The sequence below is a fragment of the Paralichthys olivaceus genome, chromosome 10 (genome assembly GCF_024713975.1).
Source record: "Paralichthys olivaceus isolate ysfri-2021 chromosome 10, ASM2471397v2, whole genome shotgun sequence".
NCBI lineage: Eukaryota > Metazoa > Chordata > Actinopteri > Pleuronectiformes > Paralichthyidae > Paralichthys > Paralichthys olivaceus.
The window spans coordinates 21,373,404-21,391,287 of NC_091102.1; the positions used below are offsets into that span (position 1 = coordinate 21,373,404).

Consider the following 17,884-nt stretch of genomic DNA (forward strand, 5'->3'; position numbering starts at 1 on the left):
TTAAGATATGAGTCATTGTCAGTCTCACACCATTGGTAAGTGTAGCTTTAAAGGTTTACAATTCACTTTATGTTGCACTTGAGCACCTCCAGCCTCCCCTCAACTCCCCCCTCCCATTGTGCTCTCAGCAAGTGTTGCTAAGCTAAGTAAAAGTGACCCCCTGTTACCCTGTGCACAGGCCACAACCGTTAGCCCACACAAGCATGACCGTTAAACTGGTATGGCTACAAATTACTTATATCAGTAACAAGCCAACCAACATGATCTTGTCTATAGATACAAACAAACTTCATCTGTGGATTTATGCATTGAGGAGAAGAGAAAGTCCAGTTCAGGGTGCACACACGTGCATTAACATGCATGTGCAGCAAGACCATGCTACCAAAGCAAAGAACAGAGAACCTGAAACCACAACATGAACACAGAAGAAGTGTGACTTTATTATGGATGCCATTAATCTACTATATATTTACATAGAACATAGATATTGCTTGCTCTATTGATGTTTAAGATATCATTCATGTAACCTTTAAAGGCCAAATACTCTATACACAGCAGACTGGAAACACCAGGAATCTTATTTTGCCCTAGGCCTTCCTTGCAGGTTGATACAGTCCTAAATTACCCATTGTTATGTCAGTGTGTTTCAAAAGGTGTCTGTGTCTACAGGTTCAATTTAAGTGTTTTTTGGATGATGCTAATGCATGTCATCTATAGGTCTAGATTGTCAGGGGAGCATCTCTTTCCGCTGCTCCTTCTTTCTTACAATGTCTCATCATTACATGCTCCTGACTCGACATCTTCCCCGGAGTCCTTGTGCTTTATCGTTGCAGATCCAGGGTCGCCGCTGCGGCAACATTGTGGACCTTGGTGGTAATTATATATAATATGCCTACACACATTTACTACTGTTGCTGACCATGCCTCTATTGCTTCCTTCGTATCTGTCTGACATCTTGTTTTGCATAAATAGGCTACTTTAAACAGTGATACTCCTCATCCTTTATGTTAGACACTGTCTAGTCATGACTGTTGTAAATATTGATATTTTGTTGATGTGCTCTGTTACACGTCTACTGCACTTCTGTCTGTCCTGGGAGAGGGATCGCTCACTTGTGACTCTCTCTGAGGTGTCTTCCTTTTTTTCCCTGTTAAAATGTTTTTGCTTGTTTCCCCCCTCTGTAGTGGAGGGTTGAGGAGTGTCACACCTTGTTAAACCCTTTGAGGCAAACTGTGATTTGTGAATATGGACTATACAAATAAAATCTGACTGATGAGTGAAGACATAAATGAAGGGGTATTTAATCTGGTTTCATCTGATGTAGGTATGGTCAGTGTATGTGCATGCATTACTTGTTTTTTCATGATGTTTGTGCAACATGAGGCTCAAAGTGAAGGCATATAAAGAGACAATGATCGTGTAGCCTGTATAATCCTGTCAGTGTCCCGGGTTTGCCGTGGGACCTCTGGCACACGGAGTTTTACTATCCTCCGGCCACCCCATTCAGACATTTCTGCAGTCGCCCCTGGTTACCAATCACCACCGGTCGTTTGTGCACAAGCCTCCATACATCGCGCCGTGCGCTGCGCGACGCACAGGCGGGAGCTGTCAGATGCGGTTGCGCGCTCCACAGCGAACAAAGAGCGACAACAACGAGCATCAGAAGCTTCAGAGAACCAGGAGGAGCTGGCTGTGTTTCTCCCTCTGCTGCTCTGTGTCACTTGGATAGAAGGACCGTTTGCGTCGGCGTCCCAAGATGAACCAAACCGCCACCGTGTCGCATCAAGTCAAATGCCAGTCCACCAAGGCCATCAAGGTAGGCTTTATGAACTTATTCATGTTTTCTGTGACTGCATCTGGATCAGCGGCAGCGGCTCTGAAACAGCTCAAAACTTCGGTGTGAGCTTGGTGCACGGGTATGCGCATTGACGCGCAGCGCTTTGGAGAGGGTTTGTGGGATATCACATCATCTGCCTCTGTTGTTGAGAAGTTACAGCTCCTGTTTGAAGGAGATTCATTTTGACATGAAGGTTAACAATGAACCTGAGTCCAGTTCTTGAGGTCCAGTGCAAATGTGTTGGATGATGGATGAGGAGGCACAAACTGGCGCAGTGTCCAGATTTCATTCATATCACGTCTTTGTTATTCTATAGTCCGTGTGGGCCGAGCAGGTGATCTCTTCAAACACAGCGCTGACTTGTGTCCGGCTGCCTCTTCCACGCGCGCATGGTTGGGAACATGTGAAACACTGCACCATCAAACACCAGTGCCTGCATGTTTCTGATGGCGCATCAGTTTGCTCAACTTTGCCATGAGATCACCCTGATTTACAACCTGTTGTTGCAATAAATACATTGTATTAAACATGAGACAAGAGGAGTGTGTGCGCATATATGTTCGGATGAAGCAGGTGAGCGGACAGGTGATGGATTCAACACCGTCGCTTCTGTCTCGGTCACGACCGAGAAACGTCTAAAGCAACATCCGCATTGTCTTCATATAGTGCACCTAAACCTGGGAGGAGGGGGTGCGAAATCCATGAGTGCGTGTGTCTGCTTCTAATGCAGTGTGTACGTGTGCGTGCGTGCATATTAGTGCCCGCACCGTCTCTCTTTGTGTGTGTGTGTGTGTGTGTGTGTGTGTGTGTGTGTGTGTGTGTGTGTGTGTGTGTGTGTGTGTGTGTGTGTGTGTGTGTGTGACTCAACAGTGCTATCGATTTTCCCCGCATCACTTTTCAACCTCGATGTCCCACCAGAGAAATTTAGCTTGGGGCAAATGTATCGATCCTTCTCCCCACTATCCCAGAGGATAGCAATTTTGGAACACAAGGCTGCATTTATTAGTGGAGTCTGACTTCGGATGAAAGATGAGGGAAAATATGAAATTGGTTAATAGGATTTTTCTTGTGGCATGTCAACATCTTGGCCAGTTGGATTGAGAGAATGCTGCTGTGCTCTTTCAGTGGCTGAGCAGTCACTGACGGCTCCTGATGCCGGGTCCCTCTCTGTGACCCCTGTGCTCAAGGCAGCTCTTCATTAGAGGCTGGCTTTTACCCACCACCCACACATTTCATATAAGCCACAAACAAGGATGCCATAAAAGCCCAGGCTGTGTTCAAAATGAGGTTGTGTGTTTTGAATTAGTACCTTGTTGTACTCTGGTATATAATGTCTGCAGATGTCTTAATGTATTGACTATTTTGAGCTTTGAGTGTTGCACAAATTTTAAATCACAAGAGTGCAGGGCGCACTAACTCGAGTCTAAACGTGTAAAGGAAGAGCCGCAGGCAGCAAATCTGTACGAGAGCTTGTGTCAGTTGCAGAGGTAGAGAATGGTTTTTCGCAGGTTTGTGGTACTGAACAGTCTGAACAGCCCCAAAATGTTATATTTTGAACATTTGTAAAGCTTTACATGTATTTATATTTCTATCCAATAATTTACGTTGTAATATGAAAAGCAGAGAAAACTGTGAGCATACAGTCATATCCTGGTGGTAGAACATACAGCGTTAATCAATTTGTACTGTACCTTTAGAAATACTAGTAGAATGTTTATTCTGGGCCAGCTCTGTTTTGAATGCAGGGCATTGTGGGATGCATCCAGCTGAGAGCTCTATGATAAACAAACATCATTGGCAGATTTGTAATTGTCAGTTTTTACTTTCAGCTTATGATTCAATTAAAAAAAGACAAAAACCTTAGTCTACATTATCAGCAACCCATGTAGCTCAGATTGATTCAAACTGATTCAAATGACAATTCTGGTTCATTGAACTGGTGGATTCTTTACGTAGCTTTGGCCGTGATAGATTCATTCCTCACTGGCGTTTTGCTACATGTTGAAGTGTTTAAGAAGTATGGTCGGTCTGATAAGCAGGCAGAATGTAAACAAGACAAAAGTTTAGCCATATTTTATTTAGTGAGGCAAACTGAAAAACAAAAATAAAAAAAAAGGTTGTTCGAGGATGTTTATGCCTGGGCCACACTGGCTGTGTGAGCGGCACGGGAGCGATCTGGAACATCACCCATCAGGTTAGAGCCTCCACATGACCTGCTCTTCTAGACAATCGAGGTCTCGCCTATTTTCTTTGTGAACCGCAGTTCACAGCAAAATAAAGTGAAAATGATCTTTCACCACAGTTTCAGTTTCTATCCGATGAATATGTCACAACACAAATATTTCTGAATATGAATATACCTTACCTTTTTCGAAGTGAAAGCCCTCTCATGTTTCTGTTGACAAGCTCTGCTTTAGCAGGCAGTGAGGCCCGGGCGTTACAACAGGCAATCTGGCTGATGATTGACTTTTCACCCTGTTGTCTCTTCTAAATAACTTTTGATAACCTTGGAATTTTATAGCATTGTCCAGCATTGTTACTGTATTCCCTGATGTAGGCTTTTATGTTACTGCACCATAAAGGATGACCAAACTGCAAACTGTAATAAGTCAGTATTATACCTTTAACTATTTCTGTGCAAACTATTCATGACTTATTAGTTCATCTGCTTCTTCAGGACTGTGTGGGTGTAGTTTGTTCAGATTTAACTAACAGGGACACAGGGAGCAAGAACAGTTGTATTTTAGCACTGTGATAATGAAAATATGATTCCCTATATATTGCATTGCATAATTAATAACATCAGCAATAAAACAAGTGCCAGATAATAGTCAATAATGCTGTTAATGAATAATATGGTGATGATATTAATGATGATATTAGTGGAGTTGTGTCAGATCTGGATCCTGCAGCCCTGGAGTCAGAGATACATGCAGAATGAGAAAGAGGGATGAAAAGCAGCATCTATGTCAAACTGAGCCCAGTCCACTTAAAACCAGCACGACGAGCAAAGACAAGGACACAAACACGGAAATGTTTTATGTGAAAGAACCGTTGCAGCTTTGACAGATAACGTCATAAGAGTTGATGCTTCTTATACTAAGAAGCTGACTGAGCAAACATGTTCTCGGGGCCTTTAAGCAAGACAAAGGAAACAGTGTTTCGCATAATGGATATAAATGTGAATAACAGTGGTGGTCAGAAGGTCACTGAGAGTCCATTGATTTTCCTTTTTGTAAGAGTGTAGAGAAAGCATGCGCACAGTCATCCCTCATGTTGGCTTTTATTTTATTCTATTTTTTTAATGTCATCGTCATTGTCAGCAACACATTGGGTCTCCACACTTTGTGGTTCATCTCCCAGTTAGAAGGCTGGTGCTCGGTAGCTAATTAATCTTTACTTGAAACCACATCACTAAGAGCGAGTATAACCAAGTTTTATTTAAACCTGTTAAACTTTGGTACTTGCCAGAGAAAGTTTCTCCAGGAACCAATCACATCAGTTTGATTTGCAATCTGTCAAAGTGACAAGGACAGTCGTCTGGGAGTTTGTGACTAAAACAGTGACGATCAATTGGAGTGATTAGAAAAGACAGACAATTTACTTTAGCGTCCAAAGAGAAATATGGGCAGAAATGACAGGTCTTCAGTAGACTGAAATCTGATGTCACACCAGGGTTGGAGAGAGGTTTGTATCTTATCCTTGAGTTCTGTTTATCACCTACAGTACAGTTACGTGCTTACACACGTTTTATTGTGGACCCAAAATGGTTTTGGGATCTTTGCTGTCTTTGCTGTGTCAATGTCAATACACAGAGCTGGATTTCTTTGAGAGCATTCGACCTCATGTTCCGTTGCTTAGAGGTTTGCTGTGGGCTGATACCCTGATGGTTTACAGGAGTGCTTATTTACCAAAAGATTTCTCTGTGTGCACTGTTGTCTTACTACTTTACCTGTAGTCTTATTTTTAGGTAAAGACGGGCCAGGTCGGAGCAGGGGTCCTTGGTGCATTCACAGTCAGTTACAAAACTCCGAGCATTGGTTTGGAGTGACACTATGGGGCATTTTCTATAAATGCACACTGCCTTCAAAACCTGTCTCAGAAATCAGTGAAACAAGCAGGGATCACGGTCAGGATTAAAAACACCAAAACCCCTCTGTGTTGCACAAAAAACGCTAATCTCTCTATGTCTGACCCTTGTCGCCTCGCGCTGAGGTCTTAACGGCTCTCTGTTATCCTCTTAAATGCCCCCTCTTCACATTGTAGCTGTGTCCTTACACCACTGGCCAAGATAAGAAATCCAATTAGGACGAGGCACCAGATTTGTCGTGGGTCTTTACTGCTGGGGTCTAGCGGTGTTTAACAAGGCTGAAAGCAGCTCGAGCCTCGTGTCATCGGCGGTCCCTGTGAGTGTCAGGTCCACCCACATGCAGATTTCTGCTACAAACTGGGATCCTTGAGGAAGCAGGGAGCTGTGTCAGTGCTCCTCTCCTAGAGTGCACATCAGTGATGGGAGCGCAGGGTTGTGTAAAAGAATGTGCCGTACTTCCCAAGCTGTGCTGTAACACTGTGGATTTACACTGACATTGCACAGTGGGGATCTCGACAAGAAGTTTGGTAAGAGTGACAGTCAGTGATTTATGGAAGTGCAAAGGACTGAATGTGTTTTTTTGAAATACCAATTTTAGGATCCTGTTTCATGATGACAAGATAAAATACCTCTGAGTGTGAACGTACCACTGTACCCACCACCCACTCCCTTTCAGCCATTTATAGTCCCATCACTTGTAAAGTTCTCGAGCGACAAAAAGCATGGAACTGAATATTAAAGTGACATGAAGTCTTAGAAACAGTTGGCAAAACTGTGTCTTTCATAAAACCAGACGTTCTGCCACAGAAAATCCGTCCTAGTAAAAACATCTGTCCCCAGTACAGTTTCTGCAACAGGGACTAGATCAGTGCTCGTCCATTTGAGGCCACATCCGGCCCGCAGATGGAAATCTGTGGTGGGAATGCAATGAATTCAGAAAATGTGATTAGTTAAAAAAAAGTGCTTTTTTACCTGCAGTGTTTCCTATAGGCTGCATTGATTTATTTGTGGCGGCCCGCCACAATTTAAACATTGACCGCCACATATTGATTTTCTATTTTTTTTCTATTTAACTATTTCAAATGGGTAAAACTTTACATTAGCGCAGAGCTGTGCACGGCAAATTGATTCTTTATCTCTCTCTCACAAACCCATCGACAACGTGCCGTCTGTGAATAGCCCCCTCTCCCGGTCCACACTGAAGGATTGCTCTTGGCGTAGTTTCTTGGATAATGTTTTTTTCTCTTAAAAATCATTTTTGGGCATTTTCATGTCTTTATGTTGTAGCAGAGTGAAGAACTGAAAGGAAACATGGACAGGGAGAAGGGGACTGACACAGTTTAAGGGTCCTGCTGACTCAAAAGGGCTCGTCCTGAGGTGGGAGCAAAAACAAAGAGCGGAACAGTCTGACCAGTGTGATTGATTATTTATAGTTAATATTTACATGCGTCAACCAGCCTGTGATGGAAGGTGAACATGCACAGTCCATATTTCCACACTTGAAAACATCCATAAATGGGTGCACATAGGCTCTTCATGGTTTGTTTGTATATTTCTTTTTCTGTCTGCTTCGTTTGAAGACAAAAATCAGAATAAAGAAGAAATATTTTCCATCACTGTTTTGGGAAAACAACAAGATTCTCCAACAATGTCAGTGCAGCTGCATTATGCTGGTATACACAAGGTTGTAGATACAGACCTTTAGTTAAAAAGTTCTTTAAAAAGTATCTTCAATTAAAGGAGAAATCAACAGGGAAATTAAAGACGGCTTTAATCTAAATAATTGAAGACCTATTAATTGAATGCCTGATTGATTGGCATGTTATTTTATTAATTAATCATGTTTCATCCAGGTCTACCAATATCTACTGATTGCAAATTGAGTTAAAGCAAAATTGAGACTTATCTTATAGCCTCCTCACCAAATCATGCTAAACGATTTACTCTGTCGTACATTGGCTCAGTGAGCAAACATGCGCTGGACTGTCTGCCATGTAGTCGATGAAAACCACCTCAAAATAGAGCATGTTTTGTGGCTGTGGATAGCGTGTATGCACTGATGTGCTTTGATCAAAGAGTGCCTTATTTCAGACAAGTTCTTATGCTGCTGCTGCTGCAGTGACAGCCAGGCAGATTCTACAGATAAGTAATGAGGACACTGCTGATGGAGACTAAGCTGTAATCAACCTCTGTCATGAGTCAAGTCTTAGATTTAAATTTCTGCTGTCATCTCTACATCTGAAGCATCAGTGAGATTGTTAAACGGTTTAATGTAAAACTCCTCCATCTTCAAAAGCGTGTGTCTAAAATCTGAAATGCCACATACCAACAGATAGAGCACGTATTCACGAGCTGAAACGATGCTAGGATACTGTTGAGTATAATGTCTGACGTGTCAAGAGACAGGAGAATTTCAAATGATAAAGCATTTTCTTAAAGATAGGCTTTTATTTCAGTCTGGATAAACAAAATACACAATTCAAAACATTTCGCTTCCCGTTTTTTATGAAATTGTATAATATGTACGGAGTAGCACGCTCGGATACGCCTTTTATCCGAGTTTTTTCTATCCCTGGCAGGAAGAGTATTGTTTGCAATTTCTCTGCCAGCACACACCACCGATAGCTCTCATCTCCGCGAGTCAGCACCCTGGATGCTCGACAACTCATCCAGCAGGTTATTGAACCTGTGAGGCGTTCCCTGTTCCGAAGATCTATCACATAAACAGTCTTTAAAAACTGCTCAGGACCGGCTTGCTCAGGGTGTAATAGATTGCTGGAATCAGTCTCATAAAAATGATTGCGTTGGCTCTTGAGTCAGTGAGTCTATAAATTACAGAGCGTCGCCAGCTGATCTCAATATATCCTCCCCTCCCAGTACATCTCTCATTCCCGAGTCTCACCAAGGAATATGTGATAGATGTGTTGCTAATTTGTTTTGCGGTTGAGACATATGTATCTGCCACTCATTTGAATAAGAGAGCTTTTGCTTGCGAAGGCTTATTTGTCCCTGTAAAGAAAAAAATTAAGTAAAATGCTACAGCCTGTCATTTTGCATATTATATTTGCCCTCATGGGTTCTGTAGAGTCCTTACTGCTGCTTAATGACTTCCCTTTTGAATATGTAAAGCAGCTACTCCTGAGAACATAATACATTTTAGTAGTTATTGAGAAAAAGTTCTGAACCACTCAAACATTGAATGAAAAAGTGAAAAGCAAAGTTACGCTGAGATGTGGTGCGGTTCTGCCCAAAAGCCTTTCAGACTTCAGAGTTAGTCTTGTTTCTACATTAAGATGTACTGTTGTTTTTTTGTTTAAATAAAACAAGGACACGTTTACACGTCATAGTCTCATGAATGTGATATCTCAGTAATGCCTCACATTTGGCAGCAACGCCTCTTGGACTCAAGGATGAGTTGATTAAAATTGATATCCAAAGGGTCAAAGGTCAACCTCACTGTGACGTCATAATGTTCTTATAACATTCCTTAAACATCCCCACTACATGAGTGGATATCTAATTTTACTGAAAACGATCTGGATGAAACAGAAGGTGTGCTCAGCGGGGCCATTGACTGAACTTTTGATTCGAACGGGATAGAATGGAATTGAACCGATCTGAACTGGACAGAGTTGTGAACAGAGACAAAAAAAAAGACCTAGATAAACTTCTGAAATGCCAGGAGAGGGGACAACAAGATAAACAGTCAGACCATCACAACATATTGAAACAAGGATCGAGGAACAGAAAAGAAAAGAGAGACGCAACTTTCAATGACGCTCAGCTCAGGAGCAGTGAGTGAACATGTCACAGAAGCTTCATCTCAACCTGTAAAGTTTTTTTACAGTCTGGGTTTTATTGGACACAACTGAGAGGGAGAGAGAGAGAGAGAGAGAGAGAGAGAGAGAGAGAGAGAGAGAGAGAGAGAGAGGTGTATGACATGGTCCAGTAAATGAACACCAGGATGTTATGCTTACAGGATATGTCCCCCCCAGGGACACCAGGGACGTTCATAATTATCCTCACCTGATTAATGCTATTGGATACTCTCTCTCTCTCTCTCTCCCTCTCTCCCTCTCTCTCTCTATGTTGGTGTGTTTTTCTGTAAGTGTGTGCTGAAGTCTGAATCCTCACGTTCACTGCTGCACATGTTAAAATTAACCCTAATAAAAATCATCAGTATGACAAAGAAATTCCCACAAAACGCTCCAAAGATAAATCAGTCTTGAAAGAGTATGAAGCATTCCTCCTGTTACATTGTTGGATGCACGATGGACGATTAAAACTCGATGCAGCGGAATCAAAGAGAGAGTCGTTTTTAATTCCAGACCCTGGATTCTAGCCCCATCAGAGTTGAGGAGCGGCTACAGAACTTTGTGACTCTACAACTCCACAACCAGTGCGGACTCAAGTGACATCAAGTAAGGGAAATATATTTATTAGATCTAGAGCCACAAAATGCTTTAAACAAGTTTCTGTCACAAATTCAGATAGACATCCATCCAGTTAAATGAAAGTAGCTATTTTAAAATCTAAAGTTCTCTGCATTCCCGAGAAGTTGTCGAACACCCTATTTCACAATGTTTAAGAAATTCCTGGATCTAGCCCTTTCATTCAATCTGATTCAAAAGGTAATGAGTTTGTCCTTGGCCCTTGGCACATCATCCTTCCATCAAGTGTCAGGAAATCTTTTCAATGGTTTTTGAGTAATCCTGCAAACAAACAGCAATGAAACATAACCTCCTTGGTGGAGGTAAAAAACCTTTATGATAAAGTAGAGGAAAGAAAAAATATATTTTTATTTTTACTTTCTTGGCCTTGGGACGTGGGATTTTTAAGCAGGACACAAGAGAACACATTTCACCTTTCCTCTTTTCAGTGATCAGTATCATCACATTGACCACAGATAGAAACACAACATGTTATTATTCCGAGAAAAATCGAATACACTGTCAAATGTCAGTGTGATCTCAAGGGGGTGGTCTTCAGCCTTTTTTTTGTTTCATTGTTTTGGGGAAACAATATGACAGGACGAGCCCGGGCACAACCTGTATTATTGGCAGTGTATTAGTATGCCAGCCCGGCCTCTGCTTCCATTTGAAAAGCAGTGAGCCCCTCTGACGGGTGAGAACAAACCCTTAATGTTTTTATTCTAATCAGCATCAGCACACTAACTGGATTTTGGAGGTGATGCACAATTACTCCACCTTTATCTCATCAAATCCGACATATCACACAGAAATCGAACGTTTCACCTGAGCAGACAGTGAGAGAGAGAGGAGCAGGACCCAGGGTGGCTTAATGAACACAGCTGTGGCCTTTGGACAGGCACAGGCGGGTGGCTGAACATAGTCATCGGAAGAAAACCTGTTCATGGTTTTCACCAGTCAACACTGTCGGCAGCAGTGTTACTGGTCCAGGTGGTTTCTGGCAGCAGTGACAATGTGACTGCAGGAGTATATCAGACAGATTCCTCCCCATTAAGAATGTCTATACATCTACTGAGTCTTTTAACATCTTGTAACCAAAACTTTACTACTTTACTGGTTTAATGAGCCGAAAACCATTTGGGTTTGATTTCACCCCTGTGTGTGTGTGTGTGTGTGTGTGTGGGATGTGTTGATTGTGGTTTTGTTTTTGTGTGTACAGAATAATGTATGGACGAGTTTTCACCAAACTTGGGGTATAAACTTTTGAAGCTGATTTCCAACATGTCCAATTTTCATCATCATGACATCACAATGTCAGATTATTCATTCATTCTTATGTAGTACTGCATTAACTCACACACACACCGCTGGACGAGCCACAGCCAACCCATTTATATATAAATATATATATATATATATATGGTCAGCAGTAAGTTGGATCTCATAGCCTGTTAAATAGAATGTTTTAATTTATATACATACATATACATTCATATACATGGTAAAGGGTAAATGTTCTGTATTTATAAAGTGCTTTTCTAGTCTTTAAGACCACTCAAAGAGCTTGACAGTACAGTTTTTACAGTTTTTTTGAATGGCAATAATATTTGTACTGAATCTTTACTGAATATACAGTATATATATATATATATATATATATATATATATGTGTGTGTGTGTGTGTGTGTGTGTATGGGGAAGCTGTAGAGTGGTCATCCTCTCACCAGAAGCTCTACAGTTCAATCTCAATCATCCCCATCTGCATGCCAAAGTGTCCCATGGGCCAGATACTGAACCCTGAGTTGCCCGTAGTGCTGCACACAGATGCACTGTATGAATGTGTGTGAATGGCAATAAAAACTGTACCGTAAAGCTCTTTGAGTGGTCATCAAGACTAGAAAAGCTCTTTATAAATACAGACCATTTAACATGTAAATGAAGGTGTATGTATATAAATGAAAAGATTCTATGGGACAGGCTATGAGATCCAAACTTACTACTGACTAATGTTGTCAATATGTATAAAGGTCAAAGGGACTGTATGAGAAAAAGGAATGCAGAATTAGTTGAACCAAAGAGAAACATCAGTGAATGCTGACAGTTGTTACTGTAGCTGAAATGGCTGGTGTGGGGCCACCAGGTCACGTTGACTTCCCAATGTCCCCCGGCAGTAAAATCCATTTTTAAAGGTTTAATTCAGAAAGTTAGCATGGGCCTAAGAGGCATGCTTTGACATTTAATTTTAGTTTGCCTTTCTTCTCGACTGGGCTAGTCTAGAAAATGTTTCTTTTTTTCTATCTATGTATTAAAAAAGATGATTCTGAGACGGTAACTCTCAAATGTCAAGTTTTCCCTGCAGCCCTCACTGTTGTCATTGAAAAATCTATCTCATCTATGAGCCCCATGGTATTCGAACCATAAATCAGTAATTGCCTGAGAACGCCTGCAAAGATGAGTTAAGAAACACCATTGAGGTGACTTGTCCAACTAGAGGGTTGATGTATGTTACTGGTGCTAAACCCAACTTGTATTGCATAAGTAACAAGCAATATGACAATGGGATTAACAAAATATTATGTTTGTTTATACAGGGACTCAACAGAGCCACTAGTGCCTAACGGGCCGTGCACAATTTACTGACGAGGAGAGGCCGGCAACATGAAGGAGAACAAAATTCAGTCACGGCAGGGGTGGATATCTGTTTGTGTCTGTTCACTAAAGAGTGCATGCATTTATATAGCACTTTTCTTGTCTTAATGACTAGATAGAAAGTCACATTCCCCCATTCACAAAGCACCTCTATATACAGTGCTTCTCTCCCACACATCCCATTTACTGAGGCAGTGTGGGAAACCGGTTGGGTTCACTTTGGCATGCAGACTGGTGGTGCTGGAGATATTCACCTGCGACATGATGGTGAAATAAGAATAATCTAATCGTCAAAATAATTTGCTGGTGATTTTGGCCTAACCACTGCTGCAGTTTATCAAAGGATGTAGAAGAAGATATGTTTAGTTCAGTCTGTAGCCTGTCTGTGACCACGCTGCTCAGCCACCACTGCCTGCTCCAGACCACTGGTCGCCTGTTGATTCAAAGTCTATAAATATTGAATTTCTGCAGGGCCAAGTCGCACCAAATTCGACACTGCACTTTTTCATTTAGAATACGCATGGCAAGCATGAAGTGGATAAGGTGAATGGTTTTTGAGTTACACACACAGACAGATAGAGATTTCTGGAAGTAGTAGATAAATTATCTTTTTTTTATTCTGAAATTCACAAGACTCTATTTTCTGGAAAACGATACAAACACAAATGCAAATTAAAGGCACAAGCTCCTGGAACAGTCACATGAATGTACCATTTTTCTTTTGCAATATTGCTGACCTTTAATACTCTGAATACAGTTTTGTAGGAAGACTACAGGATAGGGATAGCTTCAATAATCACATGAGACCCCTTATCTCTGCGAAAAGCAACAGCAACTGTCTGGTGTTTTATTTTTAATGGGCGTTGAGGTGGGTTTGAAACTCTACATCAGTTGTAAGAGGTGGGCAACAATGTGAAAATGTCAAATCAACACCCACACACTTGTTTACTTGAAGTCATGAAGAGGCATGGCTCATCTGCAATGTCACGCTTAGTACAATCGTCTGATCACTTCTACTCCATCTAAAGAAAGTTTAAAGTAAAAAATACTATTTAACCAGTGTAATTGGATGAAAAAAGAAGTAAATCACTCTATTTTTGTGCCACTGAAAGTAATGAAACCTGAATGCAATCAGTCCTGGGGACAGACCCAAATCTTTTGCATGACATATTTAAACAGTTTTGTCGTTGCATGTTTAATCTGCTGGAGAAACATCAGCAGAGGAAAAATGACTCTTAAGCTGTTTCCTCAAGCTTCTGTAAATAATCTGCTCCTTTGAAATGTTTCAGAAACCTAAGACATTAAACTGTTGCTTGGATAAATTAAATAATCATTTCAATAATCCAGACATTTTGAATCAGCCAGTTATTTAGTCGTTATTTATTTGCACTGATGATTATGGATGTTTTATGGAAAACTCCTGACCTCCCACAGACAGGACTGGAAGTGAGAGGCTGTTGGTTAACACAGAACAGATAACCTGCAGTTCCTCTCTCTGGGGGGGGGGGGGGGGGGGGGGGTTGTGTGGGAGGCGGCTCCTGCCTTGAAAACAACAGATTTGATCTGTCGGCTGTGCCCACTGTCTGCTGAACGCTTAATCTTTGAATAGAACATAAAATGACATGTGCTGCTGTTTTGACCACAACAACGGATGAAGTGCACCTGATTGAAGATGTTTTCCGACAGACGTCTTTTGCTCCAGAAGTTTCCGATCTCAGTGACGGACTGTGAAGCATGTAAGTGGTAGACATGATGAGAGCTGTTTGAATTCTCTAAATGCCAAGGAAAGGAGTCTCAATGCTTCCTTTGTGATCTCCTTTAGCATAGGAAACACCAGACAAGCCTTTGGAAAAGAAAGCAGGTAATGCAGATCCAAAATTGCTCCCACCAGCAACATTTAAATGACACATCTTTGTAGTTTCACCACAGTATATATATTTATATGTGTGTGTGTGTGTGTGTGTGTGTGTCTTTGTTCTATTTAATTTGGCTTGTAACTCAGCTCAATTCCCTATTTTTTTTATTATTATTTTAACTGCTTAAAGTTTTCCATTGTTTTCACCTTTCATGTTATCATATTAAATTTCAATCCTATCCCTTAACTTAAACTGCAGACACGCAGCGTTGAGCTTGTTAGTTTCAAAAAACAAAACAAGTGTAAATGCAGTCAGATTCTCTTTACACTGCACTTGTCCTTCCCCAAAGAGATTTCCTTGGCCTCCGAATGTTTTCCATCGAGGTCAAAGAGAAGTGGTTCGGAGATTCTTTTGACTATTTGGCAGAGAAATCCTTCAGCACTAAGTACGAGGTGTTTTTAAGCACTGCATGTTACTACTCAGTTGGTGTTTCTCTCTCTTTTTTCATCTGGCAGAGAAACAGGGTGTTGATTGGTGCTGCACGAAGAGAGAAACGTGTGAAAACCTGGCCAATTAACAACAGAAGTAAAATATACTGCACTGCCTTAAGTGCTAAATGATAATCTTTCATCCGGAATCTCTAAATGTTAAATTGTATAAATCTGAATAAATATAATTTTGTATAAATAAATGAAATAAACATTAATTGTATGCATAAGTAATATATATGTATAATTATATTAATATTAACTCATAACGATAAAGAAATTGTATTAATCTTTGATTATTGATTTGGAAATACATGTTATAAAATTGTATGAATACATTTTATATGTATGTATATATATATATATATATATCTCAACTGTGTGAATAAATGCTGTAAATCAGCCACAGGTCGTGTGGGGGACAATAACTAATGACATATTGATGCGTTAAGATCTGAACTAAAGAGTTAAACTGAATTCTTTCACCAGGTATTTCACCTCTGTTTCAGTTTTAGAACCTGTTAACAGAGCTGGTCTAACACTGCTCCGAGCACCTGAATGTAGAATAGATGTGAGCATGTTGCAGCCCCTGACTGGATATTCACTGAATAAAATAGGCTGGACTGTGAAATGAATGTATTCCTCATTGCCTCTGCTGTGGCCCGAGGCTGCCAGAGAACTCTGGAGAGAGAGTGGAGTTATTGCTTAAGTGTGTTATGTGTGCGCTCTGTGTATTTGTATGTAGAAAGTGTCGTACCGAGGAGGAAGCTCATCCCAGTCACACAGTAGAGGGAAGGGGAAGAGGTGTCAAAACATTAATGAACGGCTGCATCTTCCTCTGTTCAATGCTCCAGTGTGGTGACAGAGCAGCAATAATAGGAGCAGCACATAATGAGTCGCTGAAAGAATACACACACACACACACACACACACATACACACTGCGGGAAAGCTGCTTAAAAAGACAGCCTGGAGAGAGAGGGCGCTGGCTTCTCTTGGGGAAGTGACCAGGAGCTGGACACAACCAGTTGGACTGGATTCAGTTACTTTGTCCCCCCCCCCCCCCCCCCCCGTCTTTGTCTTTGAACCCTTGTTGTTTGTGTATTTACAGACTTTTGCTGTTTGTACTGTCCACAAATTAACAAGGACTTTTTTTTCTATTGGTATTTTTGGAAGATCAATAAAAATCAAGTTTACACCGGTACATACTGCCTCCAGGAAGCAGCCCCACGCCTCCGACCTTAGTCCGACAAAACCTTTTGCTCTGCTTTATATTTTAGCAGACTAACATTTAAATGAAAGAATGTACAGCCTTACATTGTATTACAAACTCACTTGAGCAGTGTGTGACAAAGTTTAGTGTGCTTTGAGCAGGTTTGTCCTCTGGGCCTACTGAACAATGCCAATGAGACTGTATGGGAGTTTGGGGCTCGCCTACGCACCACAGTCTCTGTGCTTCTGAGCCTGTTCGCCTCTGGATAGTGCACCTGATTCTGGAGCTCAGTGGAGTTAGACAACTTTTAGTGACTGTTAGTAAGAACTTGTTTTCATTATCATCACCACATTAGTCTTTGTTTCTAAATTATGTTGAGTTTGTCTTCATTTCAGGTAAAATCTAAAAATTTATCAGCTGTATGTAGCCTGCAGCTTGATTTGTAGAGCCAACATTGTTTTATGTCCACCTGATACCTAACTATAGCTTAGTGTGCCCATGTGAAAGGTGCAACACCCATCACTGGAAAACATGAATTTCTTGAAAATACTCAATGCATTCAGAGGTCTGCATGATTGAGTGGTAGACTTCTTACTGTGCTTCTAGTATAGTACACCACTGCTTTCATTTCTATCTTAAAACAGGATTATAATTCAGAATTACGATCGTAATATCTTTATAATTGTATTTTTACCACAGTCTTTGCAACTTTGAATGTGTCTGTTGTGACCAATTCTTCCTTGCAAAAATGGTGGTAGTTTTCATAATGGTAAACATATTTTTGCTTGTATTTTCACAGCTTTTCAACAAACATCACATGTATGTATATGAATATTAGTGCTGACTGGCCATTCTGAGACTCATTAAAGTAAAAAAAAGGTAATTATGTGTGATTTATTTCAGTTTTTTCATGTTTTCCTTATTATATCCCAGCTTTTGACGCTAGTAGACCCTGTGGGTTGGCGTGGTCTTTGTGGCGTGTGTAAGACAGGAGGTGGCTTTTGATCATTTCAGATCTTTGAGGTCTGTCAGTTTTTTTCCCAATACCAATATCTTCTTTGTTGCTTGCTCTGTTCAACACTTTGGTTTTGTTGTTGTGAACGGCAGCCTATTTGGGAAACATTCTATTTAATTAAACAGTATCCGTATAAAACTGTTGTATAATCATCACTTTAGAGTGAAGACACTGAACATTAAAAGCTGGCAAAACAGTGAAACTCATTTGTGTCTATTCCAGAGTAGATAATCACTCCTTCGCCATGCTCAAACAAGAAAATCACTCAAAAACGTAAACCGGTTCTCGCTGCAATAGGATTTAATA

The 17,884-nt window shown here is 40.9% G+C and overlaps 1 protein-coding gene across 1 annotated transcript in view; it reads left to right on the top strand.

Moving 5' to 3' along the window:
* Nucleotides 1-1,458: 1,458 nt before the first annotated feature.
* LOC109637320 (inactive dipeptidyl peptidase 10) overlaps nt 1,459-17,884 on the top strand; it is a 186,003-nt gene continuing 169,577 nt past the window's right edge. Inside the window, exon 1 of the mRNA XM_069533120.1 lies at nt 1,459-1,817. Within this exon, the coding sequence (XP_069389221.1) occupies nt 1,758-1,817 (60 nt within the window). The 5' untranslated portion in view covers nt 1,459-1,757. The remainder of the gene's footprint in view (nt 1,818-17,884) is intronic.